This window comes from Caretta caretta, chromosome 10, assembly GCF_965140235.1.
Source record: "Caretta caretta isolate rCarCar2 chromosome 10, rCarCar1.hap1, whole genome shotgun sequence".
In the NCBI taxonomy this organism is placed as follows: Eukaryota; Metazoa; Chordata; order Testudines; family Cheloniidae; genus Caretta; species Caretta caretta.
The window spans coordinates 61,403,026-61,425,512 of NC_134215.1; the positions used below are offsets into that span (position 1 = coordinate 61,403,026).

The 22,487-nt window shown below is 38.8% G+C and overlaps 1 protein-coding gene across 3 annotated transcripts in view; it reads left to right on the forward strand.

Moving 5' to 3' along the window:
- WDR72 (WD repeat domain 72) overlaps positions 1 to 22,487 on the forward strand; it is a 180,863-nt gene that overhangs the window by 8,033 nt on the left and 150,343 nt on the right. For 2 of the 3 annotated variants that reach the window (XM_048867764.2, XM_048867765.2), the window contains 10 exons: positions 3,497 to 3,661; positions 4,985 to 5,091; positions 11,270 to 11,348; positions 14,435 to 14,609; positions 15,359 to 15,435; positions 17,839 to 17,958; positions 19,031 to 19,176; positions 19,532 to 19,628; positions 21,478 to 21,619; positions 22,111 to 22,356. In XM_048867764.2, the coding sequence (XP_048723721.2) occupies positions 3,509 to 3,661; positions 4,985 to 5,091; positions 11,270 to 11,348; positions 14,435 to 14,609; positions 15,359 to 15,435; positions 17,839 to 17,958; positions 19,031 to 19,176; positions 19,532 to 19,628; positions 21,478 to 21,619; positions 22,111 to 22,356 (1,342 nt within the window). In that variant the 5' untranslated portion in view covers positions 3,497 to 3,508. Of the gene's footprint in view, positions 1 to 3,496; positions 3,662 to 4,984; positions 5,092 to 11,269; positions 11,349 to 14,434; positions 14,610 to 15,358; positions 15,436 to 17,838; positions 17,959 to 19,030; positions 19,177 to 19,531; positions 19,629 to 21,477; positions 21,620 to 22,110; positions 22,357 to 22,487 lie in introns of those variants that run through there. The other variant, XM_075133073.1, reaches the window with a different exon arrangement.

A 22,487-nucleotide genomic window follows, 5' to 3' on the forward strand; every position in this document is an offset into this window, starting at 1 on the left:
TCTGGTTCCTCAAAGCCCCTACCCTAGCTTCCAGTGGTCTTGCTCTGCCTGCATAAGGGGAGCCTTCGGTTTTTAATTACAGTTTAGATTCTGTGCAAATGATCCAGAATTGCAAAAGTAAAATTGCTGAAATCCTCTAAATTATATGATCTGTACTTTACTCATGACACAGTTTTTCCAGGTTAATAATGTTCTGTGTTGCACTTCTGTAGAACACACTGTTGCTAAGGCCTCCCTAGAACCAGCAAGGGAGGCAAGACATGGTCACTAGGCAAGCCAGAGGAGGGGAAGCTCTGGCTTGTAGCTTGGTGTAAGATGGTGAGATAGCCATTTGAGAGGAGACTTCTGGGCAGCGTAATCATGATGGTCCATTGGGAGGACAAAGGAAGGAGTTTATTAGGCTGTGGACAGGGAACAGGATGGGGGAGGGAAATAGTTCTCCTCAGGGAATGACAGGAGTCAGTTTTTTTTCTTGACACCCATAGACTTCTCATCAAGAGAGCTTTTGAGAGTTAAGATTCTTATCTTTGAGAATTATATAATGACATCTAATTCTCAGGTAGTCTGTTCCTATGTTTGGGGCAGGAGTGTAAAGGTGTCTGTAAGTCACCTTTGCATCTGAAAGCTTGTGTAGGAGGTCAGACTAGGTGATCATGATGGTCCTTTCTGACCTTAAAGTCTATGAGTCTGGTCCTGGCCTAGGAGATAACATTTGTCAGCCATCCCATAAGGCTCATTTCAGAATTTCCAGGCTCTTTCACATACTTGCTGGCCTCAGGGCTACTCTGACATACACTCTGCTTCTCATTGATCCCAGTGAGGCCTAGGAGAAACTGAATAGCTTAAATGCAGTGGGCTCTGGCCTGCTTCCCTAAACACCTTCACCTGTTCCTGCCGTCTGCCTTAGTTCTGGAAGACAGATTGGTGCATAGCCCCTTTGCTATCTCTGCACCAGCTGAGGAGGCTCCATGTTCCAGCAATATTCTCAGAGGGCCATTTCCATACCCAGTAAGTCCTCTTCTGCTGCAAGAGTGGCAGAAAAGGGCCCTAATATAACTAAGAATCAGGCCCAAATGTCTTGATTGATAGAAAACGTGTATAGCCTTTTAATCATAGTTTCTATATTTTTAATTGGTTGTTAACTGCATTTGCTAACATGGTGTTGGTACATGAGTATTTTGAATTTCTTCACTGAATATCTGAACTTCAGGGTTTTGCCAGTGCATTGTTGCAATATTAAGGTATATATTACAGTTCCTACCTCTCACTTCCCCAAACAACTAACATTTTTTTTTCTGATTCTTTATACATTTTTGGTCAAAGTTTAATATATTTATTATGGATCCAAGCTGAGTCACTTCCTAGCATTGAAAGAAGCTTGATTGAGAGTCGGGTTATGGGTTAATACCAAGAATCAGACATGCTTGAGTGGACAGAGCTGGTGGAATTTAACGCGTGCTGCTGATAAGCTACATGTAGCCCAGATATGCCTCTGGCGGTATTTGACTTTGTGGAAACAGATTATACCTTTTAAAAGGTATACTCTGATAAACATCTGTTGATAAAATATAAGAAATTTTGCTTTAGGTGCATCCTCATAACAAAATAACTTTGATAAAGCCAAATGCTGTCAGACAAAGTGTATATGTGTACACAGTATTTCTAAAAAACTCTCAAAAGCAACACATTCTAACAGGATAACTGTTATGCAAAATGGAATGTCTTCTTTAGCTGTGTGTTTTGTGAATCAGATCTGAAAAAGACATTCGACCAGCAGAGGAAAAATAACAACTAAAGAATATTACATTAATTCTGTGCCTTCTATGGATCTTTTATACTTAGAGAGGCTACAGTACAAAAAGACAAGTACAAAATATTTTCATAAAATTTCAAATTTAACCTACTCTCCTTTCTAATTGTAATATTTTGTCTTCTGCAATAGTTTGGTAATAGACAGTGGATGGTTCTTCATCCATAGCAGCCTGTCCACAACAAAAAAAATGTATAAATAAATCTGTTTTCTACCAGTCTTTTCTAGAGTCTTGTTACAATTTTAGCTGGGTTTTGACACTCTTTTGTTATTCTTGACTTGTATAGTATCAAATATCCTGGTAAAAATACTGGTTCTGATTTTCCACTTCCTTGTGCCAGTATAATATTTTATAACTGTGCAAAGTGAGTGCAAACTACTGTAAAACGTCATCAGAAGGAAGCACAGCACGAAGTGTTAAATACATCCCACTGAATTTAGATAGTAGGGACACTCTTAAATCCTCAGATCCAAAATTTGACCTATTCTAAAATTGTTAAATTAGTAGCTCCCATTTTTATAGGACCTACAGAAACACTGAACTCCTCCTGCTTGCTTTGCTGTTAAAAGAATATTCCTAGTTAAGCTGATATGATGTTTACTTTGTAGAAGAAATGAAAGAAAAAGTAAAACTTCAGTGATTGCTAAGTGGATAAGCACAAAATGGATAGGAAAAATATTTTATATAAGTTCACAGAGAATTAAAAATAAAGTTTTAGAAGTCAAATTCTAAAACTGTAGTTTACAGTGCCCTTTTAAGGTTTTGGCACGAGCAACCAAATAATGATAGGTAGATAATCAACTTTATGTTAAAACGTGTGTATGTGTTCCTGTGCAAAAAACCTTACATTTGAAGGTGCAAAATCCAGCACTCAAACACCTCTCTGTTCCCCCTTTCAACAATCATTTCACATGATATGACCAGGAGAAGACATACTTGTCGGGCACATGATTTACTACCTAGAAGAATCCTAACAATGGGAAATATTTGAAGATCCATGTTTTTTAGACAAGTTAGGCAATGTAGCAAACCATATTCAGATCTCTGTCTTATTTATTTTGAAGACAAAGGGAGTTTTGCAGTTGACATTAATGGGAGCACTCCAGACTTCAATTAGTTTTCAGAGCATAGTAACCTGAACAGCAAAAAGTATGGTGAAAAAGTCACTACGTGAATATGAGATAGCCGTTGTTCCTCAAGATTTTTGACCCATGGAAGCTACACAAGAAAAGAATTAGGCCAGCAAGTTGAGCCAGCACGAGGCAAAAAAACCAAACCCAAACAAAGGGAGTTAAAGCACAGTTTTGGAACTCAAACTCTCCCCAAATAGAAAATCTCAGAGAGTGGTTATGGGGAAAGCTGCTTGGACAACCATGACTTGAGTAGTTTTTTTGTTTTTGGAAATGTCATCATATTAATCTAAATTAAATTAATCGTATTCGTTGCAGTGGTCTTAAACCATATTGTTCCCAAAATATTCTTAATCTTTTATAACTAGGTGGCAATAATGAGAAAGTAGTATTGTAATAGCAAGAGCAACCAATCATTGTTCAGTTACCTGACTCTCAAAATCTCAGTTTATGCTCCTTGAACAGTAACATGTGATCACCCCTTTGAAATGTTTGGGATTATATTTTTCATATTTTGTGTTACTTGGAACTATTTTACCCTCTTTTTATTTTCAGGTTTTGTTCACTATGAAGACCTCAGTGCCAGCTGTGGCACTGTGGGGGAAAAAAGCACCCTCTCACAGCATCACTGCCATAATGATTACAGATGACCAGAAGACTGTTGTTACAGGAAGTCAAGAGGGGCAAATATGTCTTTGGAATCTCTCATCGGAATTAAAGGTTTGTGACCACTGTGGCGTTGTCTGTCAAATAACCTGTTGGAGTTTCACCTTTTTATTATTAATAGACTATATGTAACTCAGTTGCGATTAATGTAAAAGATAATGTGTGTGGGTCTTTTTGTTGGAGAAAAGGAATTAACCAACATAATAAATGTGAAAATAAAATGTAAATCTCACAGGAGCAGCCAGTTCTTTGCAGGCCTCTTTGAGTGTTCCATGGACAATTAGTGAGCCATGGACCACAGTTTGAGATCCAGTGCAGCAGATGATGGCAGTTAGTAAATCTGTATAATTATGATGGGTCCTGTCCTGGAGAGTTCTTCTTTAAAATCAGTGGCAAAGTGTGGTTCTCTAGTTCCAGAGAAGATACCATTATAGAAATATGGTTGATAGGAATAAAAGAATTAAGAGAAATGGAAAGACTTACATTCTGTGAATGAACAAATGAACTGTTTGAGGAAAGATGAAGACCAAGTGAGATGAAGTGTAAAACACATCAGTGATGTAATTTTGTAGCAAAAATGTGTATTTACTGTAACCCATCATTCATATGGCTTTGATTCTGCTGTGTTCTCAAGCATGCTCTTGCTTCTTCTTCATTTGGGCTCAAGCATGCCATTTACAAACAGACGCAGGTTGGGGTGTTGCGAAGTTGCACCTTGCCGGTGGGAGTTGAGGCAGATTTCCTCCCACAGCTTGCAGGTGTACCGATGAGCATGCCTTTTTCAAACGAGTTAATTAGCATCTTAACAGGCTTTTCAATAATATTAGGCTAACATGGCTTCAGACCATGTTTGCTGGCATCTTAATGGGGCTTTCCAATTAAGTTAAGTTAACTTAATTGAAAAATATACTCTTTTTTTTTTTTTTGCCCATCAAAATATAGGTCCTTTGGATTTAGTGAAGCCTATTGCTTAAGTGCTTTGCTGGATCAGACCCTTAGTGCACTCAGCCACTTCTGCTATCCCATGTGTACTGGGTGGCAGGGCTGGGGCTGTCCTGTTTTGATTCTTTTGGAGCATCTTGCACACCAGAAGCCACTCAAAATGGGCAGTCTTTATACCACAGTGATCACAGGGACTACAGTTGTACCTTGCTGTGTGCAGGGGTGAAAAAGGCAAGTGCTGCTTACACACTTCTCTGCTTGTGCATCCTTGGAGCTGCTGGGCAAAATCTGGCCTTATGTAGGAATACAATGTGTACTGTTTACCAGTCAGTAATAAAATTAATAATGAAGGTGTTTCTTAACTTTGGATTACTTGATGATTTATACAGAAAAGTACTGTTTTAGTTAAGTGAAATAACTGCATTGCTCTCCTAGATTTCATCTAAAGAAATTCTCTTTGGTCATACTGCTTCAGTAACATGCTTGGCGAAAGCAAGAGACTTTGAGAAACAACCATATGTGGTTAGTGCTACTGAAAATGGGTAGGTAACTGAGTTTTCAATTACTTTTTGAATCTTAAACCATCTGGCAAGGCTTAAGAACAAATTTTGCATTTGGCAGCAGACTTTCAATCCATTTTCCCCATGACATGGGAAGGTGCAGTGGTCACTTAGTACAGTATAGAATAACTTTATGATTCCTCTTCTAAGAGGGTCTCTGCTTCTGCCATGCTGAACTATCAGCTGGCCCACACACAACATGGAGATGGGGAGCCCATCTCTTGGAATGCAGAGAGGTCTGGCAGGTCCAGAGAATCCATGTGTTTCCAGGAGCCCATTCCCAAGAGAATGAGTAATCAGGGGCCCTATGCCTACCAGGAGCACAGAGCTGTGGGAGGGCATTGGCAGGACCAGAAAACTCTTTAGCATCATGAATACTGACTCTCAAGGGAATGAGGCTATGAGAGAGGTTGATGTGCCCAGGCCCTGTAACAGGGTTGGCTATCTCTCAAGCATGGCTCTGCAGCACCCCGCTGTGATGGGTTCCCCAGGGTGCAGGCAAACTCTCTGGTAAAGATAAACAGTAAAACAAACGTATTGACTAAAAAGATAGATATTTAAGTGATATTAAGTAATAGGCAAAAAGTCAGAGTTAGTTACCAAAAGAAAATATAAGCACACAGTTTAAACTCTCAAACCTATTAGACTGGGCAACATCTAGATTAAGCAGTTTTTCTTATTCCACTGGATATTGCAGTTCATAGTACACAGACTTCACCCTTCAAATCTGGGCCAGTCCCCAGTTGAAGTCTTCAGAGTGTCCTTCTTGCTTGCAACGTAGGTACGTGAAGGAGAAAGGCCCAGCATGGGGCCACTGTGTCTGTTTTATACCTTCAGTCCTATGTGCTTGGGGAGCACAAGTCCAGGCATGTCTGGGGGCATTGCTGAGTTTCCAGGCAAGGTTGAGCAATTCCCCAGGTGTGGCCTCATGTAGATGAGTTATTGAATTGTAGCTCCTTTGCTGGATTATACCGTGCCTGGGTGTTGGTTACTTTCCTTGCTGTTGCCTCTGGGGAGCTAAGATCTGAATGATTCCGCAACTACAGCATGTATTAGTGACAAACATACAACACAATTCTCATAACTTTATATGCACTAAAGATATACATATTTTGATAGAACAGTGGGTTTCAGCAGTTCATAACCTCTCCCCTGATGCCTCACATGGAATGCTTTATATGTACATGAGGAATATGAGGGTTACAGGACTCTTCCCCCAAGGTATAGAATGTCACAACTGCCTCCATTTCCCTTCTCTCACAGGGCTCATCAATAACTCACCCTCACAGTCCAACAGTAATTTAAACATTCCCCTTCTGAGGTATAAGTCCTCACTAAATAAAGGACCCTCAAAGTCTCAACTGCAGATCAGTGTTTTTCTCCTGTTGAGTTAGAAGTCCCTAGTCCTCCATCTTGAAGTTGGGTTCAGGTCCTTTACTTCATGCAGGAGTCAGTCTTGCTCCTTGCAGCTGCTTCCTCAAGCCAGCTACAGGTTTCTGTCCTGCCGAATCCTCCTACCTAGAGTGTTCTCAGCTCGCATACAAGCTCCCTTAGTAGCTACTCCAGGAGTTCATCCCTTCCTCTCTCATAAACCAAGGTCTGGCCTGAGTTAATCCCATGACTTCATTATCTCATTCATTATTACCCACCTGGGGAGGGGAGCTGATCTGGGCACAGGTGGGCTGAGGTCCCATTTCCTCTTAAAGGGACCAGCCACCTTGTAACACCACTCTATGCACCACAAGGTTCCTTCCCCACTCTGAACTCTAGGGTATAGATGTGGGGACCTGCATGAAAGACCACCTAAGCTTATTCTTACCAAGGTACAAACTTTGCCTTGTCCTTGAACAGTATGCTGCCTCCACCAAGCGTTTTAAATAAAGAACGGGGAAAGAGACCACTTGGAGATGTCTTCCCCCAAAATATCCACCCCAAGTCCTACACTCCCTTTCCTGGGGAAGGCTTGATGATAATATCGTCACCAATTGGTACAGGTGAACACAGACCCAAACCCTTGGATCTTAAGAACAATGAAAAATCAATCAGATTCTTAAAAGAAGAATTTTATTTAAAGAAAAGGTAAAAGAATCACCTCTGTAAAATCAGGATGGTAAGTACTTTACGGGGTAATCAGCTTCAAAACATAGAGAATCCCTCTAGGCAAAACCTTAAGTTACAAAAAGACACAAAAACAGGAATACACATTCCCTCCAGCACGTCTTATTTTACAAGCCATTAAACAAAAGAACATCTAACACATTCTAGCAAGATTACTTACTAACTTTACAGGAGTTGGACAGCTTGCATTCCTGATCTGTTCCCAGCAAAAGCATGGCACAGACAGCCCAAACACTTTGTTCCCCCCACGAACTCCAGATTTGAAAGAATCTTGTCCCCTCATTGGCCATTTTGGGTCAGGTGCCAGCTAGCTCCTTAACCCTTAGCTTCTTACCTTAGCTTCTTAACCCTTAACCCTTCTTACTTTAGCTTCTTAACCCTTTACAGGTGAAAGGATTTTGCCTCTGGCCAGGAGGGATTTTATAGCACTGTATATAGAAAGGTGGTTACCCTTTCCTTTATATTTATGGCACCCCTACTCTCCCAAAGTTGATCCTGCCCATTGTACTGAAAGTGAGGCTAACTTTCATCTTAATTCTGAACTTCCATTTTTCTGGCCCTAATCTATACAGTTTTAAGTGGGAAAAGTATTCTGTTGCTTAAATACTATATATGTGTAAAAATTAACTTAGAAAAAGACTAAAAGTGTTCTCATATGTATATGTTATTTGGAGAAACAATGAAAGATCACTACTGGATGGATTGTATTGTGTATCTGGGATACATATAGATAAGGACAAATGGTCTTCAGAACCCTTTAAATGTTCACTCGACAAAACTACTGGCAACTTATATGGTGCACCATATAAGAGCAAGACATTCACCAGTGAGCTCTGGAAGGTTGCAATATGAAGCTGGGATGATTACAAATAGGATGCCTCGTCTTCAGCAGAGGCAAGCTTTGTCAGACTGTGTACTCTGGGCTGTGGATCAGTCCATTTACTACTTTCAGATTTCTGTCTTCTTGGATTGTGGTTAAGAACATTGCATGGAGAAAGATCAAGTTTCCCTCTAATTCAATTTAAAAATGTCAGGGCCTTTCCTCTTTTCTGTCGCTGACATTCCTTAGAAAAATTCATAATGGGAAATTCTTAGTGTCCTTTTTTGTGTGGAAATGTTGAATTTATTCCGTTAAGATTTATATTTCCACCTGCATGTATCCACTGATGTGAACAGTATTGGTCAGAGAAAAAAGGCATCATGATACAATATTTATAACGTTTTATTCTCCACCTAGTCGTATGAAGAAAACAAACTCTTATTGTTTCAAAGCAACATGCAGAAAATATGGAAATGTGAGTGAAATTCTGCTCTCAGTTACATTACTGTAGATATCCAATGCTGAAGTCAGTAGAGTTACCCCTCATTTACACCAGAGTAAATAAGAGAAGAATTTGGCCACCAGCCAATGATTATTAGAAAGCATTCTGTTTAGCTAACTTCCTGGAACATAGCACATGCAGATTTTATTTACAGTGTACACAGTAGTAAATAAACATGAAAATCATTTTGGATTAGCCAATTACATGAAATTAACAGTGTCAGTTGAAGTTTAAATCTCTAAATTGTTTTTCTGATATATTAATAAAGAGATTTTACTTTTCCAGTGTGAACCTAATATATTCTCTTCCAGACAACACTGTGAAACAATTATTTTCTGAATAGCATAACATGTTTGGTTAAATTGCTGAAAGAATAATGGTTACCATTTATTTAACTCAGTCTGTAGATTTTTTTTTCTTAACTTGTATGCCCAGATTCCCAAAGATATAGAAGCATCTAACTTCCATTCAAATCAATGGAAGTTAAGAGCCTAAATACCTTTGTGGAACTGGCCCATAGCTGCCAAGTTCTGACAACTTGACACACCTCATAAGAACAGGAGTACTTGTGGCACCTTAGAGACTAACAAATTTATTTGAGCATAAGCTGTTGTGGGCTACAGCCCACTTCATCAGATGCATGTAGTGGAAAATACAGTAGGAAGATTTTATATACACAGAGAACGTGAAACAATGGGTGTTACCTTGCACACTATAACGAGAGTGATCACTTAATGTGAGCTATTACCAGCAGGAGAGAAAAAAATAGGCGATGGTCACATAAACACCACCCTATACCGGAAACCTACTGACCGCTATACCTACCTACATGCCTCCAGCTTTCACCCTGACCACACCACATGATCCATTGTCTACAGCCAAGCTCTACGATACAACCGCATTTGCTCCAACCCCTCAGACAGAGACAAACACCTACAAGATCTCTATCAAGCATTCTTACAACTACGATAGCCACCTGCTGAAGTGAAGAAACAGATTGACACAGCCCGAAGAGTACCCAGAAGTCAACTACTACAGGTCAGGCCCAACAAAGAAAGTAACAGAACGCCACTAGCTGTCACCTGCAGCCCCCGACTAAAACCTCTCCAGCACATCATCAAGGATCTACAACCTGTCCTGAAGGATGACCCATCACTCTCACAGATCTTGGGAGACAGGCAGGTCCTTGCTTACAGACAGCCCCTCAGTCTGAAGGAAATACTCACCAGCAACCACACACCACACGACAAAACTACTAACCCAGGAACCTATCCTTGCAACAAAGCCTGTTGCCAACTGTGTCCACATATCTATTCAGGGGACACCATGACAGGGCCTAATCACATCAGCCACACTATCAGAGGCTCGTTCACCTGCACATCTACCAATGTGATATATGCCATCATGTGCCAGCAATGCCCCTCTGCCGTGTACATTGGTCAAACTGGACAGTCTCTACGTAAAAGAATAAATGGACACAAATCAGATGTCAAGAATTATAACATTCAAAAACCAGTTGGAAAACACTTCAATCTCTCTGGTCACTCGATTACAGACCTAAAAGTGGCAATTCTTCAACAAGAACCTTCAAAAACAGACTCCAACAAGAGACTGCTGAATTGGAATTAATTTGCGAACTGGACAGCATTAACTTAGGCTTGAATAAAGACTGGGAGTGGATGTGTCATTACACAAAATAAAACTATTTCCCCATGTTTATTTCCCCCCACTACTGTTCCTCAGACGTTCTTGTCAACTGCTGGAAATGGCCCACCTTGATTATCACTACAAAAGGTCCCGTCCCCGCCCCCGCTCTCCTGCTGGTAATAGCTCGCCTTAAGTGATCACTCTCGTTATAGTGTGCATGGTAACACCCATTGTTTCATGTTCTCTGTGTATATAAAATCGTCCTACTGTATTTTCCACTGCATGCATCCAATGAAGTGAGCTGTAGCCCACGAAAGCTTATGCTCAAATAAATTTGTTAGTCTCTAAGGTGCCATAAGTACTCCTGTTCTTTTTGCGGATACAGACTAACACGGCTGCTACTCTGATACCTCATAAGGGTTTCACTTGCCAGGTAAACTTGATTGTACAACTACTAGACATTAGTTCCAAAGCATGTTGAATATGGTTTAAGTAAAGTACATTGGCTAACATACAAAAATATTTGAAAGGTTGTTGTCAAAATATTAACCTTTGATTTTTATTACTGATTAGGTAATAGATATATGAAATGCTGTATTGTATAGATGAAATAGCCTTAGAAACAGCCTCATGGTGGCACTGTTTATTCTTAACAGAAAATGATAGCTTATCTCAAGAACTAAAGTCGGGTGCTGTAGAAGATGCATTATTCTTTTCAAAATGTGTAGTTTAAGTTCAGTGAAATGAATCATTTTCAGCAGGATGTAGTTCCAGCGAATGATAGTTATGGTGACACATTGATGAGCCATAATGGCAGTATACCTACAATTTGTTGTAGGCCAGACCTAGCCTTAAAGTAGGGTTTGCTGCAAGGCAGCAGGGTGTAATTACCAAAACAAAAAGAAACAGTTACAGTATGTCATCCCTTGCTAATGACCACAACATTTTCTTACCCAGTAATCTGTAACAAAAAGCCACAAAAGTGCAGCACTAAAGAAAAACTTGGTGGCACAAAATTATTCCAGCCAATTGAGTGGAAATGACAGAGAGTAATATGAAGTTATCTTTGGCAGGGAGATGTGTGTTTGGAATGTCACTAGTGGACAGTGCATTGACAGTGCAAACCTTCCTTATAGGCATACAGCAATCTGTGTAAGTATAGCAACTTTTCATTGAATATTTCAGTGCTTTACAATGTGAGTTGCACATTATTCATTATTCTTATTTTATTTATTACATCTCTGATTTTGGGGAAATATGTTTTAAAATTGTTTATGAATGTAACATACTTCATAAGGAAGAAAGCATAGAGAGCAAAAATCTTGCTGCCGTGTATGTAGCATTTTACCATTTATTATTTATTCCTGTTTCATTTTCCACCTGGGAAATGAACTAAAAAAATTTCCGCTTTGTATTTCACCTCTATTTCTCAGACAAATAGAAGCATTTCTTTTTCAGCCACTAATGTTTCTAGAAAGTAATATCCATATATTTATTGATTGTGACATTTGAGCTTCAGGTATTGATGCACAGTAAGGCCATTTCTTGTGGTTTTTGTTTTGGCCTTCATGAGGGCAACATGGAAAATGTTAGTTTAAGGTCGTCTGTCTTGAAAATGGGTAAATGCAAATCTATAGCCAAACATTTTGTAAGACAGTTTGCTAGTGATCTTACTTTTAAACTTAGATAGATTAGTTGGAGGGTTTTGATTGCCTAGCTGCTAACCTCCAGGAAAATACTTGGTTCTCTTTCCAAAAATGCACTTTCTTTCATGACAGAGCTCAGTGGTAGTAACCTTATTTTTAGATGTCAAATTGCTTTAAATCTTTCTTCAGTCAATTCCCTTTCAAGTCTCTGCTTTGAAGTATATCCAGGTACTTGCTAAGTACCTAGATGCTAGAGAGCAAGGGGTATGTGAAATATGTATGTGTATGATTTAGGAGTGGCTCTGATTCAGAGAGCTGCTGGTTTATTTCTGGATGTGTTCATGAAAGAATTGCTGAGGGCCCCTAAGTTAATTAAAATGCTCTTTTTCTTGAGTGTGGAAGTCTAGGTTGCAAGTGTTGAAAGTCTGAGAACTTTTTAGAGCTTTAGAACTTTAGAGACTCCCAAGCTACTGGAAAATTTAAATATTTCAAAGCTTGTAGAGGTAATACTGTTTCCATGCAACTTTTTTGGTTTGCCTGGTTGACTGAAGCATAAATATCAATGTTAGTTTTTAAATGACCTTGTTTCTTCAACTTGTCAATTAACAATTAAATGTACTTTTATAGTTTTATCAACAGACTTTGGGTCTGTATGCCATATTGTAATGAAAATCACTCCTCAACAATTCATATTACCATACATATACAACAGCAATAATGTTGTAACAGTGGGTTCAATATGTTCTGCTGCGGGGTGTGGCTCAATTAGAGGTAAAGAGGTAAGGAGCTAGAGAACTACTAAAAAGAGGTAGAGATGTGGGCTAGCATGTTGGTTTAGTACCAGTCCATTGTGCTGTTATAGGAGATCAAAGGTACAGTCCTTATACCTTGCTCTCAATGCCAGGTAGCTTGGGAGGGCAGGAGAAATAACGTACTCCTCTCCAGGAAAGACTAGCACCCCTCACTAGGAGGTATGTGGAGACATTGAAAAGATGATAAAAGGAGAAAATGGGTATCTGAGAGGAAAATTGGGGGTGGAGGGGAAGGAGGTAGGACAGGAATCATCATTCTTAAAAGAACAGCCTTCAAAAGTGAGTACTACCTTGTATTACTGCTCCAGAAGTACTGATTGCTGGTAGTATTTGTGAGAGCATTACTACCTACACGAGGTTACTCTGAGATGGGTGCCGACATATACCGATTTTGATGGTATCAGCACATGAAAAATGTTGTTTGATTGCCAATTAACATTTCACAAATCTAGTTTTGTAGGTTCCTTCTGTACTCATGTATGCCTCAGCAGAAAATGGCAGATGTCAGGACACTGCAAAGTGAACATTTGCCATTTTACATGAAACTTGAACACAAGGAGCAACAGGCCTTTTAATCATTTGTGGTTAAGTAAATGTGAGATCTTCTCTTCCTACAGGACTGACTGTCCAAATCTGCCAGTTAAAAGCTGCTTTTTTAAAGAACAGCAGTAGCTACAAATGGTTGAAAGCATTGTTGCTGTGTTTCTATGGAGCCAAAGTAACATTTACAGTTATGATAATATTTCCAGATATGCATTCTTTGTGCTGTGTAGTTGTGTATATCTTTTTCCATTTTGTTATTTATGTAACTCTTTATAATTTTCAGATATTATTTAGTTAACTGTAACAAAATGGATTAAGTTTCCAAAACTGAAAGTATATAGAGCTAAGCAACAATGAATAAAAAAGTATAATTCAGCAGTATATTTTCATGCTAGTACATGATCACTCAATTTATTTTGACAACTTTATTTATTTAGAGTCCATTTGAAGCAGCAGTCCCAGGCCCTAGGCATTTTTACAACATTTACACATAGAATTACAAATAAAAATCACACACAATCCAACTGTGCATGCATACCATAATAATACTTGCCCAAAATAACACCCACATTAGCTACTTCGCATCCACCACCCAATAGCCAACCCCACCCTCAGACACTTAAAAAAACAAAAATGTGCTGAATACTAACAAATTTGGCCTCCTTTTAAACAAGTGAATTCCATAGTTGAGAATCCCTCCTGGAAAATAACCTACCATCAGGCCTCTTCTTTTTCATACTGGTGGGTTTTAGGTTAGAGCACCATCAGAATGGCAGCAGTGTCTTGTGGATGGGGAGAGATGAGGTCTCTCAGATGAACAAATCCAAAACCCACTTAGGGTTTTATAGGGTAAAACTAACCCCTTTAACTCCACCAGGAATTTAATAGCTAATATAGATTATAGAGCTCTGGTGTGATGTGATGTCTGCATGAGGCCTCCTCAATAAGCATTCATTTGCATTAATTTCATCTTCCCATCATACATTTCAGAATGTTAGTGTCATGAGATGAAGCAGGGAGCTTCTTTTTCTGGTTGTTCAGAGTTGTATACAGGTATTAATTGGCTCACCAGTATGATTCTGATGCAGTTTAAAAATAAGTTTTAATGTGTTTAAAATACTGTTTTTGTTAATTAACATTTAAAAAAATGATGTGTATGAAAGCCAGAAATAATATGCAAGAGAACTTTGTGTAGCTCTCTCTGTTAACCTTTTCTTGCTTAATTCCATTTGGACAGTATTACCGTTGCTCCTTCCGAATGACAGGAGATGGCTGGCTTCTGTGTTGTGGACAATATCAAGATGTTGTCATTATTGATGCTAAGACTTTGGCAGTTCTTCACACTTTAATATCTTTTCAGTCTTCTGACTGGATCAGTTGCATGTGCATTGTTCACTCCACAAGGATTCAAGGTACATATAGTAGTGACATGCAGAAATTAGTATGTAAGATGGCCAGTCATGTCTTGAAATTAGTATGTAAGATGGCCAGTCATGAGCAGCAAATGCCTAAAGATTCTTTCTATGCCATCTTTTAATTATAGTTAGTTAAATATATTATGTTTCACAAATGCGTTCAGGATGTAAAATACTTCAGTATCGAAACTTCAAGATACATTTAAATTTTAATGTCAATCAGACTTAAATTACTGTATTTTGCTTCTTAAGCAGAAACCTGAGAGCTGGAAAGAATTATTTTCTTACACTTTTTGCTTATAATTAGCTCAATTAAAAGGCTACCTGTGAAAATGATTATGTGTGTGCAGGGCCTGATTTTCAAAAGTGTTTATGTGCAGTTGCATTAACAAAGTGCTTGTGCAATTATTCACCTATTTTGCTCACCTATTTTGCTCACACAGTTACCTTGATGAAATATCCTATTTGCACATGAGATTGATAGTTAAGCGCATGGTTGAGCATTTCTGTATACAAGGACCCCGTTTCCCTGAACAATACAGTGGCTGCACATACAAATTAGACATTCTGTTTTGTGTGTACAGTCTGGAGCACCAGATCCAAAAGACTAAAGTTGGTATTTTCAAAACAGAGCTCCACAGTTTGCAGTAAGATAGCATTGGTGGTACTTGTGTTCTCATTCGGCTCAAGTCACAGTGACTTGAATTTAGTTTCATATTGAACAGCTTTGTATTTCCTTTTTATAGAAGATTCACTAGTAGCAGTATCTGTAACTGGAGATCTTAAAGTATGGGATCTATCCTCATCAGTGACCAGTATACAGGTCAGTTTGCATGAAACGTTAAGTCTTAACTTAAAACAGGAATGTAACACAGAGAACATGGAAGTATTGTCAGGATACAAAAACACGGAATCTGAACATACTGTCTTGTGAATGTGTATTAAACAGAGTTAGTTATTTTTGAAAGCATGTTTGTTGAAAAAGCTAAGGCTCTTACTAAGCCCTATCTCTTCATTCTCAATATAATTCCTAGAATCCATCCTTCCTATCTCCACTAAACATGAGTCCATGTCTTTGTACATCTCTTGCCTTGACTCCTGCATCATCTTCTGGCTTTCCTACATCTTGCCTGTTATTCTTCCACACTGATGCTAAGATCATAATCCTTTCTTGTCACTCCCTCCTCTAAACCCCTTTTTCCCCTCCTTCCACATTATGTTCAAAGCTCTGCATAATTCTACCTGTATGCTCTCTTAGTCCTTCTTTCTGTCTCCAATATACTATTTTTGTTTCCTTCTCCCACTGTCTACTTTTCATATTCTTTCATGTTATCCTCTTCATTTGGAACAGCCTTTCACCCACCCTGTGTCAAGTGTCCCCTCTCTCCTCAAGTCTACTTATTGTGTACAGTTTATGAATATTAATATTCTTACCAAAGCTGCCCTGACACCTGTTTGTGCTGGAACTGGAGTCCTAGCTTTTCTTTTGTCCCACTTAATCTGAAAGTACTTTAGGCCAAGGACTTTGATGGTTTGGGCCAAATTAATCCATGGTGTAACCCCACTGACATCAATACCATTAAAATGTGGATGAATTCAACTTCTTGCTTTTTGTAAGCACACAGGAACATAGAAATGGCCAGACTGGAGCAGACATAAGCCCATCTAGTCTAGTACGGTGGTCAGAAACAGATGCTTCAGAGGAAAATGTCAGAACCCTGCAGTAGACAGATGTGGCCCCCAGACTAGTTCAAATCTCGGTCCCTAATAGATAGGGATTGACTTAAATCCTGAAGCATGAGATTTAATATCCCTTCCAAAATTTTTGTTGCTGTTTATTATAGCTCTGAATATTCTTGATATCCGTGTCCAGTTCCTTTTAGAATCTTACTAAATTCTTGACCCAACAACTTCCTGTGGCAATGAGATTCACAACACTTATATTGTTTATATAAAAAAAATTAGTACTATTACTAAGAAAGAACTCAAATTTGTATAATCTTTTTCTTAAAATAGGAAGGTTGCCTTTTTAGCCACACTAGCAACCTTTTCAGCACTTCCTTTCTCCAGAGTACTCTTAGCTATATTAGTACCTTAATGTAGGAGCACCTCATGGGAGATGCATATTAATTGACAGGATCAGAACCTTAAAGAGATGCTGTCGGGTTTGATGTCACTTCTAAAAACGTGTTCATTGTTATAAAAAGTCTGTGTTTAACATTTCCGTTCAGTGTATCAGTCCTAGATAACTAGTGCTACTGCAGCCTTGAAATTGTTGCTGTTAAAGCTGAGTGACTGTGCAGCCACCAGTCACAAACAGAACGCGAGCATACGTGGGTATTATGCTGACCCTTTACTTTTCTGCCCTTTGAGATGGGAGGGGTTCAGAGTTAGTGAGAATACAACTCCTTCAAATACCTAGAGAGCACAATTCTCATCAATTGTAATTCCCTCCTGGAGCTGCAAGGGTGAGCAAGAGGATGCCATGACATTCCTGCCTGTGATAGTGGCTGTTTTGCTTTTAACCTAACAGCTGAGATTGTCTGACCACTGTAGACCTTCTTGCGGAGGACTGATGATGGGAGGGGGATTGTTTCAAGGCAGAAAATGTCAGTTTTTTGTGATGTGATCAATAATTAATAAAAAATAATTCCAACAGAACTATTTTGGGCCTGTCAGCCTCGATAGTGAGCCTTTGATATTCACCTCGAAAAGGGCAAAAAGTAGGATTTTTTTCTTTTGCAAGCCATTCATGCATTGAAAACCAAAAGGTTAGGAATATAGTGACACCTAAAAGTGGTGGGAAAGTATTAATTTAAGTCAAGATCATTTACCGAGCATACAACCAGGTGCTGGTACTATTGTTTGCTATGCTGTAGGAAAAGAATCCCCTGTTGGCCATTGTGCATCTGAAACTGCAAGTGTATAGACTGCTATGGCTTTGTTGGCTTTACATTGAGCAATGACTAGTGCATCCTCATAGTGGCAGATCTATCAATGCTGCCTATGCTCTTCCCCACAGAATGCCCATCATCTCTACGGGGGCCATGAATCCCCCCCCCCCCCCCAACACACTGCTTAATGAAAAGTTACAGTTTGCATTGCATTTTGAAAGTCTGTATTTACAAAATGTTTTTAATAGCTGGTTTCTTTCCTGAAATTCATAGCCTGAAGATCCAGAATATCTTGTTTGTCTAATACTACTACTTTTCTTTCTAATATCTAGGAGAGGCAAAGTGTGTATGAACAAGAATCCAAGTCTCTGGACTGTACAAACTGCCAAGCAATAAGATTTTGCACATACACAGAAAGACTCCTCTTAGTCGTGCTTGCAAACTGTTGGAAGGTACAGCATTACACATAGTACTTAATGCTTCCTATATAACATCGTTAGGAATTCAGTAGAATTTTGGAAAAGTGAACATGATTGATTTTATATGTAAGTAGTTGTTTTTCTCCTTCAATCAAATGAAACAGTGCTCACTAGCTATTTGGGGTATCAGAGGAAACTGCTTGCTCCATTTATTCACCAGTTATCTTAATTGCATAGCTGAGATGATAAAGGCCTGGATTTTTAAAAGGTATTTAATGCTATGCTCTGCTCTGTATTGCAGTGTCCAAGTCTCATTTTCAAAGGTGACTTATGTTCCTAAGTCCCACTGAAAGACAGTAAGCAGACCATACCACATGCTGCCCCCCGTCCACCCCATTACTTTCTCCTGCAATTGCAGGAGAGGAGGCCCTGTGGAATAGCAGCCTATGTGTTTTCAGAGGAGCTGGGAGTGGGATAGCCGTCTTTTGCTATGCACTCCTGGAAAGGTGTGGGTTTGCGTGCTTTGTTTTTGGTGGTGAAATTAATCTGTGGTGAAGAATAAATGTGTGTCCCAGATGACAGAACTGTGGGTGGATCTAACAGTGTTGGGTTAAAGAAGCTAAACATATAGTGTGATCATGCCAGGAGAACTGTCAATATTTTAAATAATATTAACAGAGGAATGTAAAAGTTCTCCCAAGAGGAAATTTGAAGGTCTTGTTCTAATGGGCTATATTCACTCCTGAACTCAATGTAGTTATACAGAGGATGAATTTTGTAACTACAAACAAAGCAAATCCCCTGCCTCCTCCCTACCCCCTGATTGTAACTCTACCTTTAAGCCTTTAATGTTGTTTCAATTTTAATTGGCAGTTTTTTCTTCCTGGAATCATGTGGCCTGATTCTGATCTGACTGTGTTTTAACAAAAGTGTAACCCCATTGAATTTAATAGGGTAGTCTGAATGTACACCATAAAAACAGTCTCATAAATACTTTACTGTCTGAATCTTTGCTCAAAGCCAGTGTTTGTATTAAAATGAAATCGTCAACAGGAAACACATTATAGCATTCATTTATGTTTATCTATCATTTTTCTGTCTTTAGGTCTATGATTATTGTGATTTTTCCTTGCTGTGCACTGAATTCAACAAAAGTGGTCAGTGCTTTGCTGGTGGTGAAGTGCTAGCTGCTCAGAGACTCATCATCTGGATGGAAGATGGTCACAGTTACATCTACCAGCTGCTGAACAGGTGGGCTCAGATTGAAAATGAACACAAAAAGTTCAGGTACAAGATGAACTTTTGGGAGGTTTATTATGGAAAATCCCCGCATGTCGCAAATGATGAAAAACCAGAACAAAAACACTTTGGCACAAGAAGATTTACCCTGAGTTTGACAGCCCTCAGTCTTTGTTTGACACAGCAGGGGATACAGGAATAAGATTAGCCATGTAGAAATTGGGCAGCTGGTGCTGTGGTTTCAAAAAGAAATCACTTGTAATTACTTACCCAACAACTTTAGCTGAACTTGAGAATCTTGGACATTAAATTCTGCTTTTAAAAAGACGAATTTCTAAATCATTTGATTTTCTTTTTAATTATGCAGTGGACATTCTAAAAGCATATATCCTGCTGATGGAAAAGTGCTCAAAGAAACTGTTTATCCTCATTTACTCTGCTCCACTTATGTGAAAGAAAATAAGGTAACATGAGAATGTTGTACAGTGAGCTTCAAAAGTTGCTTCATATTTTGCTTGTAATGACCAGACAGACTCTCAGCAAACTGGACATTTAAGGCATTGAGTCAAACTTGGTTTAGTTATATTGATATAATAAATAAGGCTTATTCCTTGATTCTGATTCTGACTTTCAAATATGGTGAATTTATGATATACTTTGTATTTTATAAAAGGCTCTTTTTTGGGATTTTTTTTGTTAATATACAAAATTTGTATTACAATTTAAAAGGCAAGCTAGAATATTTAGAATTCCTTGAACCGACGGGGCTCAATCTTGCAAAAAGTTACTTGTGTGAATACTCCTACTGAAGTCAGTGGGACTACACATGCATAACTGTTTGGACCCAAGGACTCTCTTAGTTCATTACAAAATGCGTTCACCACAAACTGTTTGTAATCAGGTGTTTGAACACATTACATTATACTGAGATTCCTATCCTGATCCTGCAAAGACCTGTGCATGTGACCTTTTTTCCAGTGTGAGCAGACTTTACTGGCAGTACGCAGTGTGTAAAGTTAAGCACATGTGTAAGTCTTTGTAGGATTGGCACCTAAGGCCTAAGAAGCTGTTCCTAAAGTTTAGGGAAGGCTGTACAGAGGAAATTGAAAAATCAGATGGATTAAGAGTCCTTATACTTCCAGTTGTAAATGTGTGCCTAGGTGTGCCCGTTGCAAGTTTACTAGTTACTAGCTTGACAACAGGTGACTCAAATGAACTCCGCTATTGGAAAGAATACATCTGAATGGTTGTTTTCCTCTCTGTGTGACTAGAGAGATAATGGCTGGTTGAATGAACAGAAATTAAGCGATTGAAAGATACAAATAAAGGATCAGTTACTACAGTGCCCACTCTGGCAAAAACAAAAACCCTATTGATTTTAACAGGGATTTTGTCTGAATAAGAACAGCAACCCTTGGACCAAGGATAAGATTTAGTACTTATGGAATTTTACTTATTTATAATTTGGCTATCAAAAAGTATGTGGGACCTGTTCCCGTTGAAGTCAGTTTTGGTTTTTTGATGTTGACTTAAGTGGACCAGGATCAGGCCCTTAAACCATTTTTCAGGATTGTGAGAGAAAGGCATATTTTTATTTGTACCCCACCAAAAGCACTATTAAATACATGGGCTTGTGTGAGGTTTTTAATAGTCCCTCCTTTTTGTTGCTGGGTTAAGGATTTTAGATACCACTTTTGCTGCATAGTTTTCCTAAACCCTGACAGATTTAATTTTTATGTGAAGGGCAATAGCCATTAGTTTATTTTTCCCCTCAAACACTTGTGATATAAAATCAGATAGGATAATTGTTGAAGGATGTCAAAAAGTCAAAAACCATCAAGGAAGAGAAGTAGCCAAAAGATATGGCTTAGTAATAATTGGGTCACTGTGATGGCAGAGCAGCTTATGGATAATTTTTTCCAACAAATGAAAGCATTATTTTTGTTTAAGTATCCACAATATACCCATTTTCTGTTCTTATTCTTTGATGTTTGGCTTCGTCCTGTCTAATTAACTCCTGGCCTGGTGTATGGGTTGTGGCAAGAGCATGGGTAGAGCAGTGCTGCACTCTGGCAGTCCCTGGGTTCCTAGTGGCCTTTAAGAGGGCCATACCAGCCAGTGCAACTTAGAGCAGCCCTGGCTTTAGAGTAGCCCCTGGCTGAGGAAAGTTCAGCCACAGCTGAGAATTCAGCCCTTTATTTCTACAGATATATTTCCAGATATTATAGTTTTATTTTGCAATTAGGGACTGTATTGTCTTAATCCGTTTTTTCATACGGAAAAGTTGACTAGTTGCTATTATTTTTGTCACAGAGTTTTCCTTTTGTTATGGGCTTTATGAATGAAAGAAAGGAACCTTTCTATAAGATTCTTTTTTCTGGAGAAGCATCTGGAAGAATCACCTTGTGGCATATTCCTGATGTCCCAGTGTCGACGCTTGATGGTTCTCCAAAAGGTTAGGCAATTTTATATATTTTGTGCAATTTTTAATTACATTGTTGCTACTTCAGTTCTCATGAAAAGTCACCCGGGCAAGTGGAGCTTCTGTAGTCATTCAGGTTAGAATTCATCTCTGATCTGTAAAACCAACACAAGGCTCTCCACACCAATCAAGCCATGCATAGGTCTGGAGGGGAGTGGAAAGGACTTTCACGCGGGGCCTACATAGGCCAGTGCATGGAGGTTGTCCCACTGAGGGATCATGTGATCCAACTGGTGTGGAAAAACTGCAATTACTATTCCAAACCACAAGATGACAGACAGGCCCTTTGGGAGGAGGTGGTCACAGAGGCAAGTGTGCTTTTTATTTATTTATTTTATTTTTATTTTATTTATTATTTATTTTATTTTAATTTTTTTACAATCAGTCACTTCTCTGACTTGTTCTCAATTTTTGAATCCCTGGAAATTTCATGTGAATTATTCTTGACTATTCCTTTTTGCTAGAGATCCCAATAGCAGAAACTTGGACTCTGCAGGATGATTTTGACAAACATTGTGCTATGTCGGAAGGCATTATTGATCATCTTTTTGCATCTAAAGATGGTACCGAAAGTGCAGCAGTCACTTCATCCGTATATGTGCCCAACCTTGATAAGCTGGTGTGTGGGTGTGAAGATGGGAAAATTTTCATAACACTTGCTTTGCATGCTGCCAAAGCAAGAATTTTAGAAGACATTTCTTTGCTGAAACGTAAGTTTTTAATGCAATTCTACTTAATCTAATTTTCAATCAATCATCTTTTCATATTCCCCTAAATAAAAAAGGATGCAGGAAGTAAGGACATGAGGGCTCAGTTTTGTCCTTCGTTACACAAGTCCTGT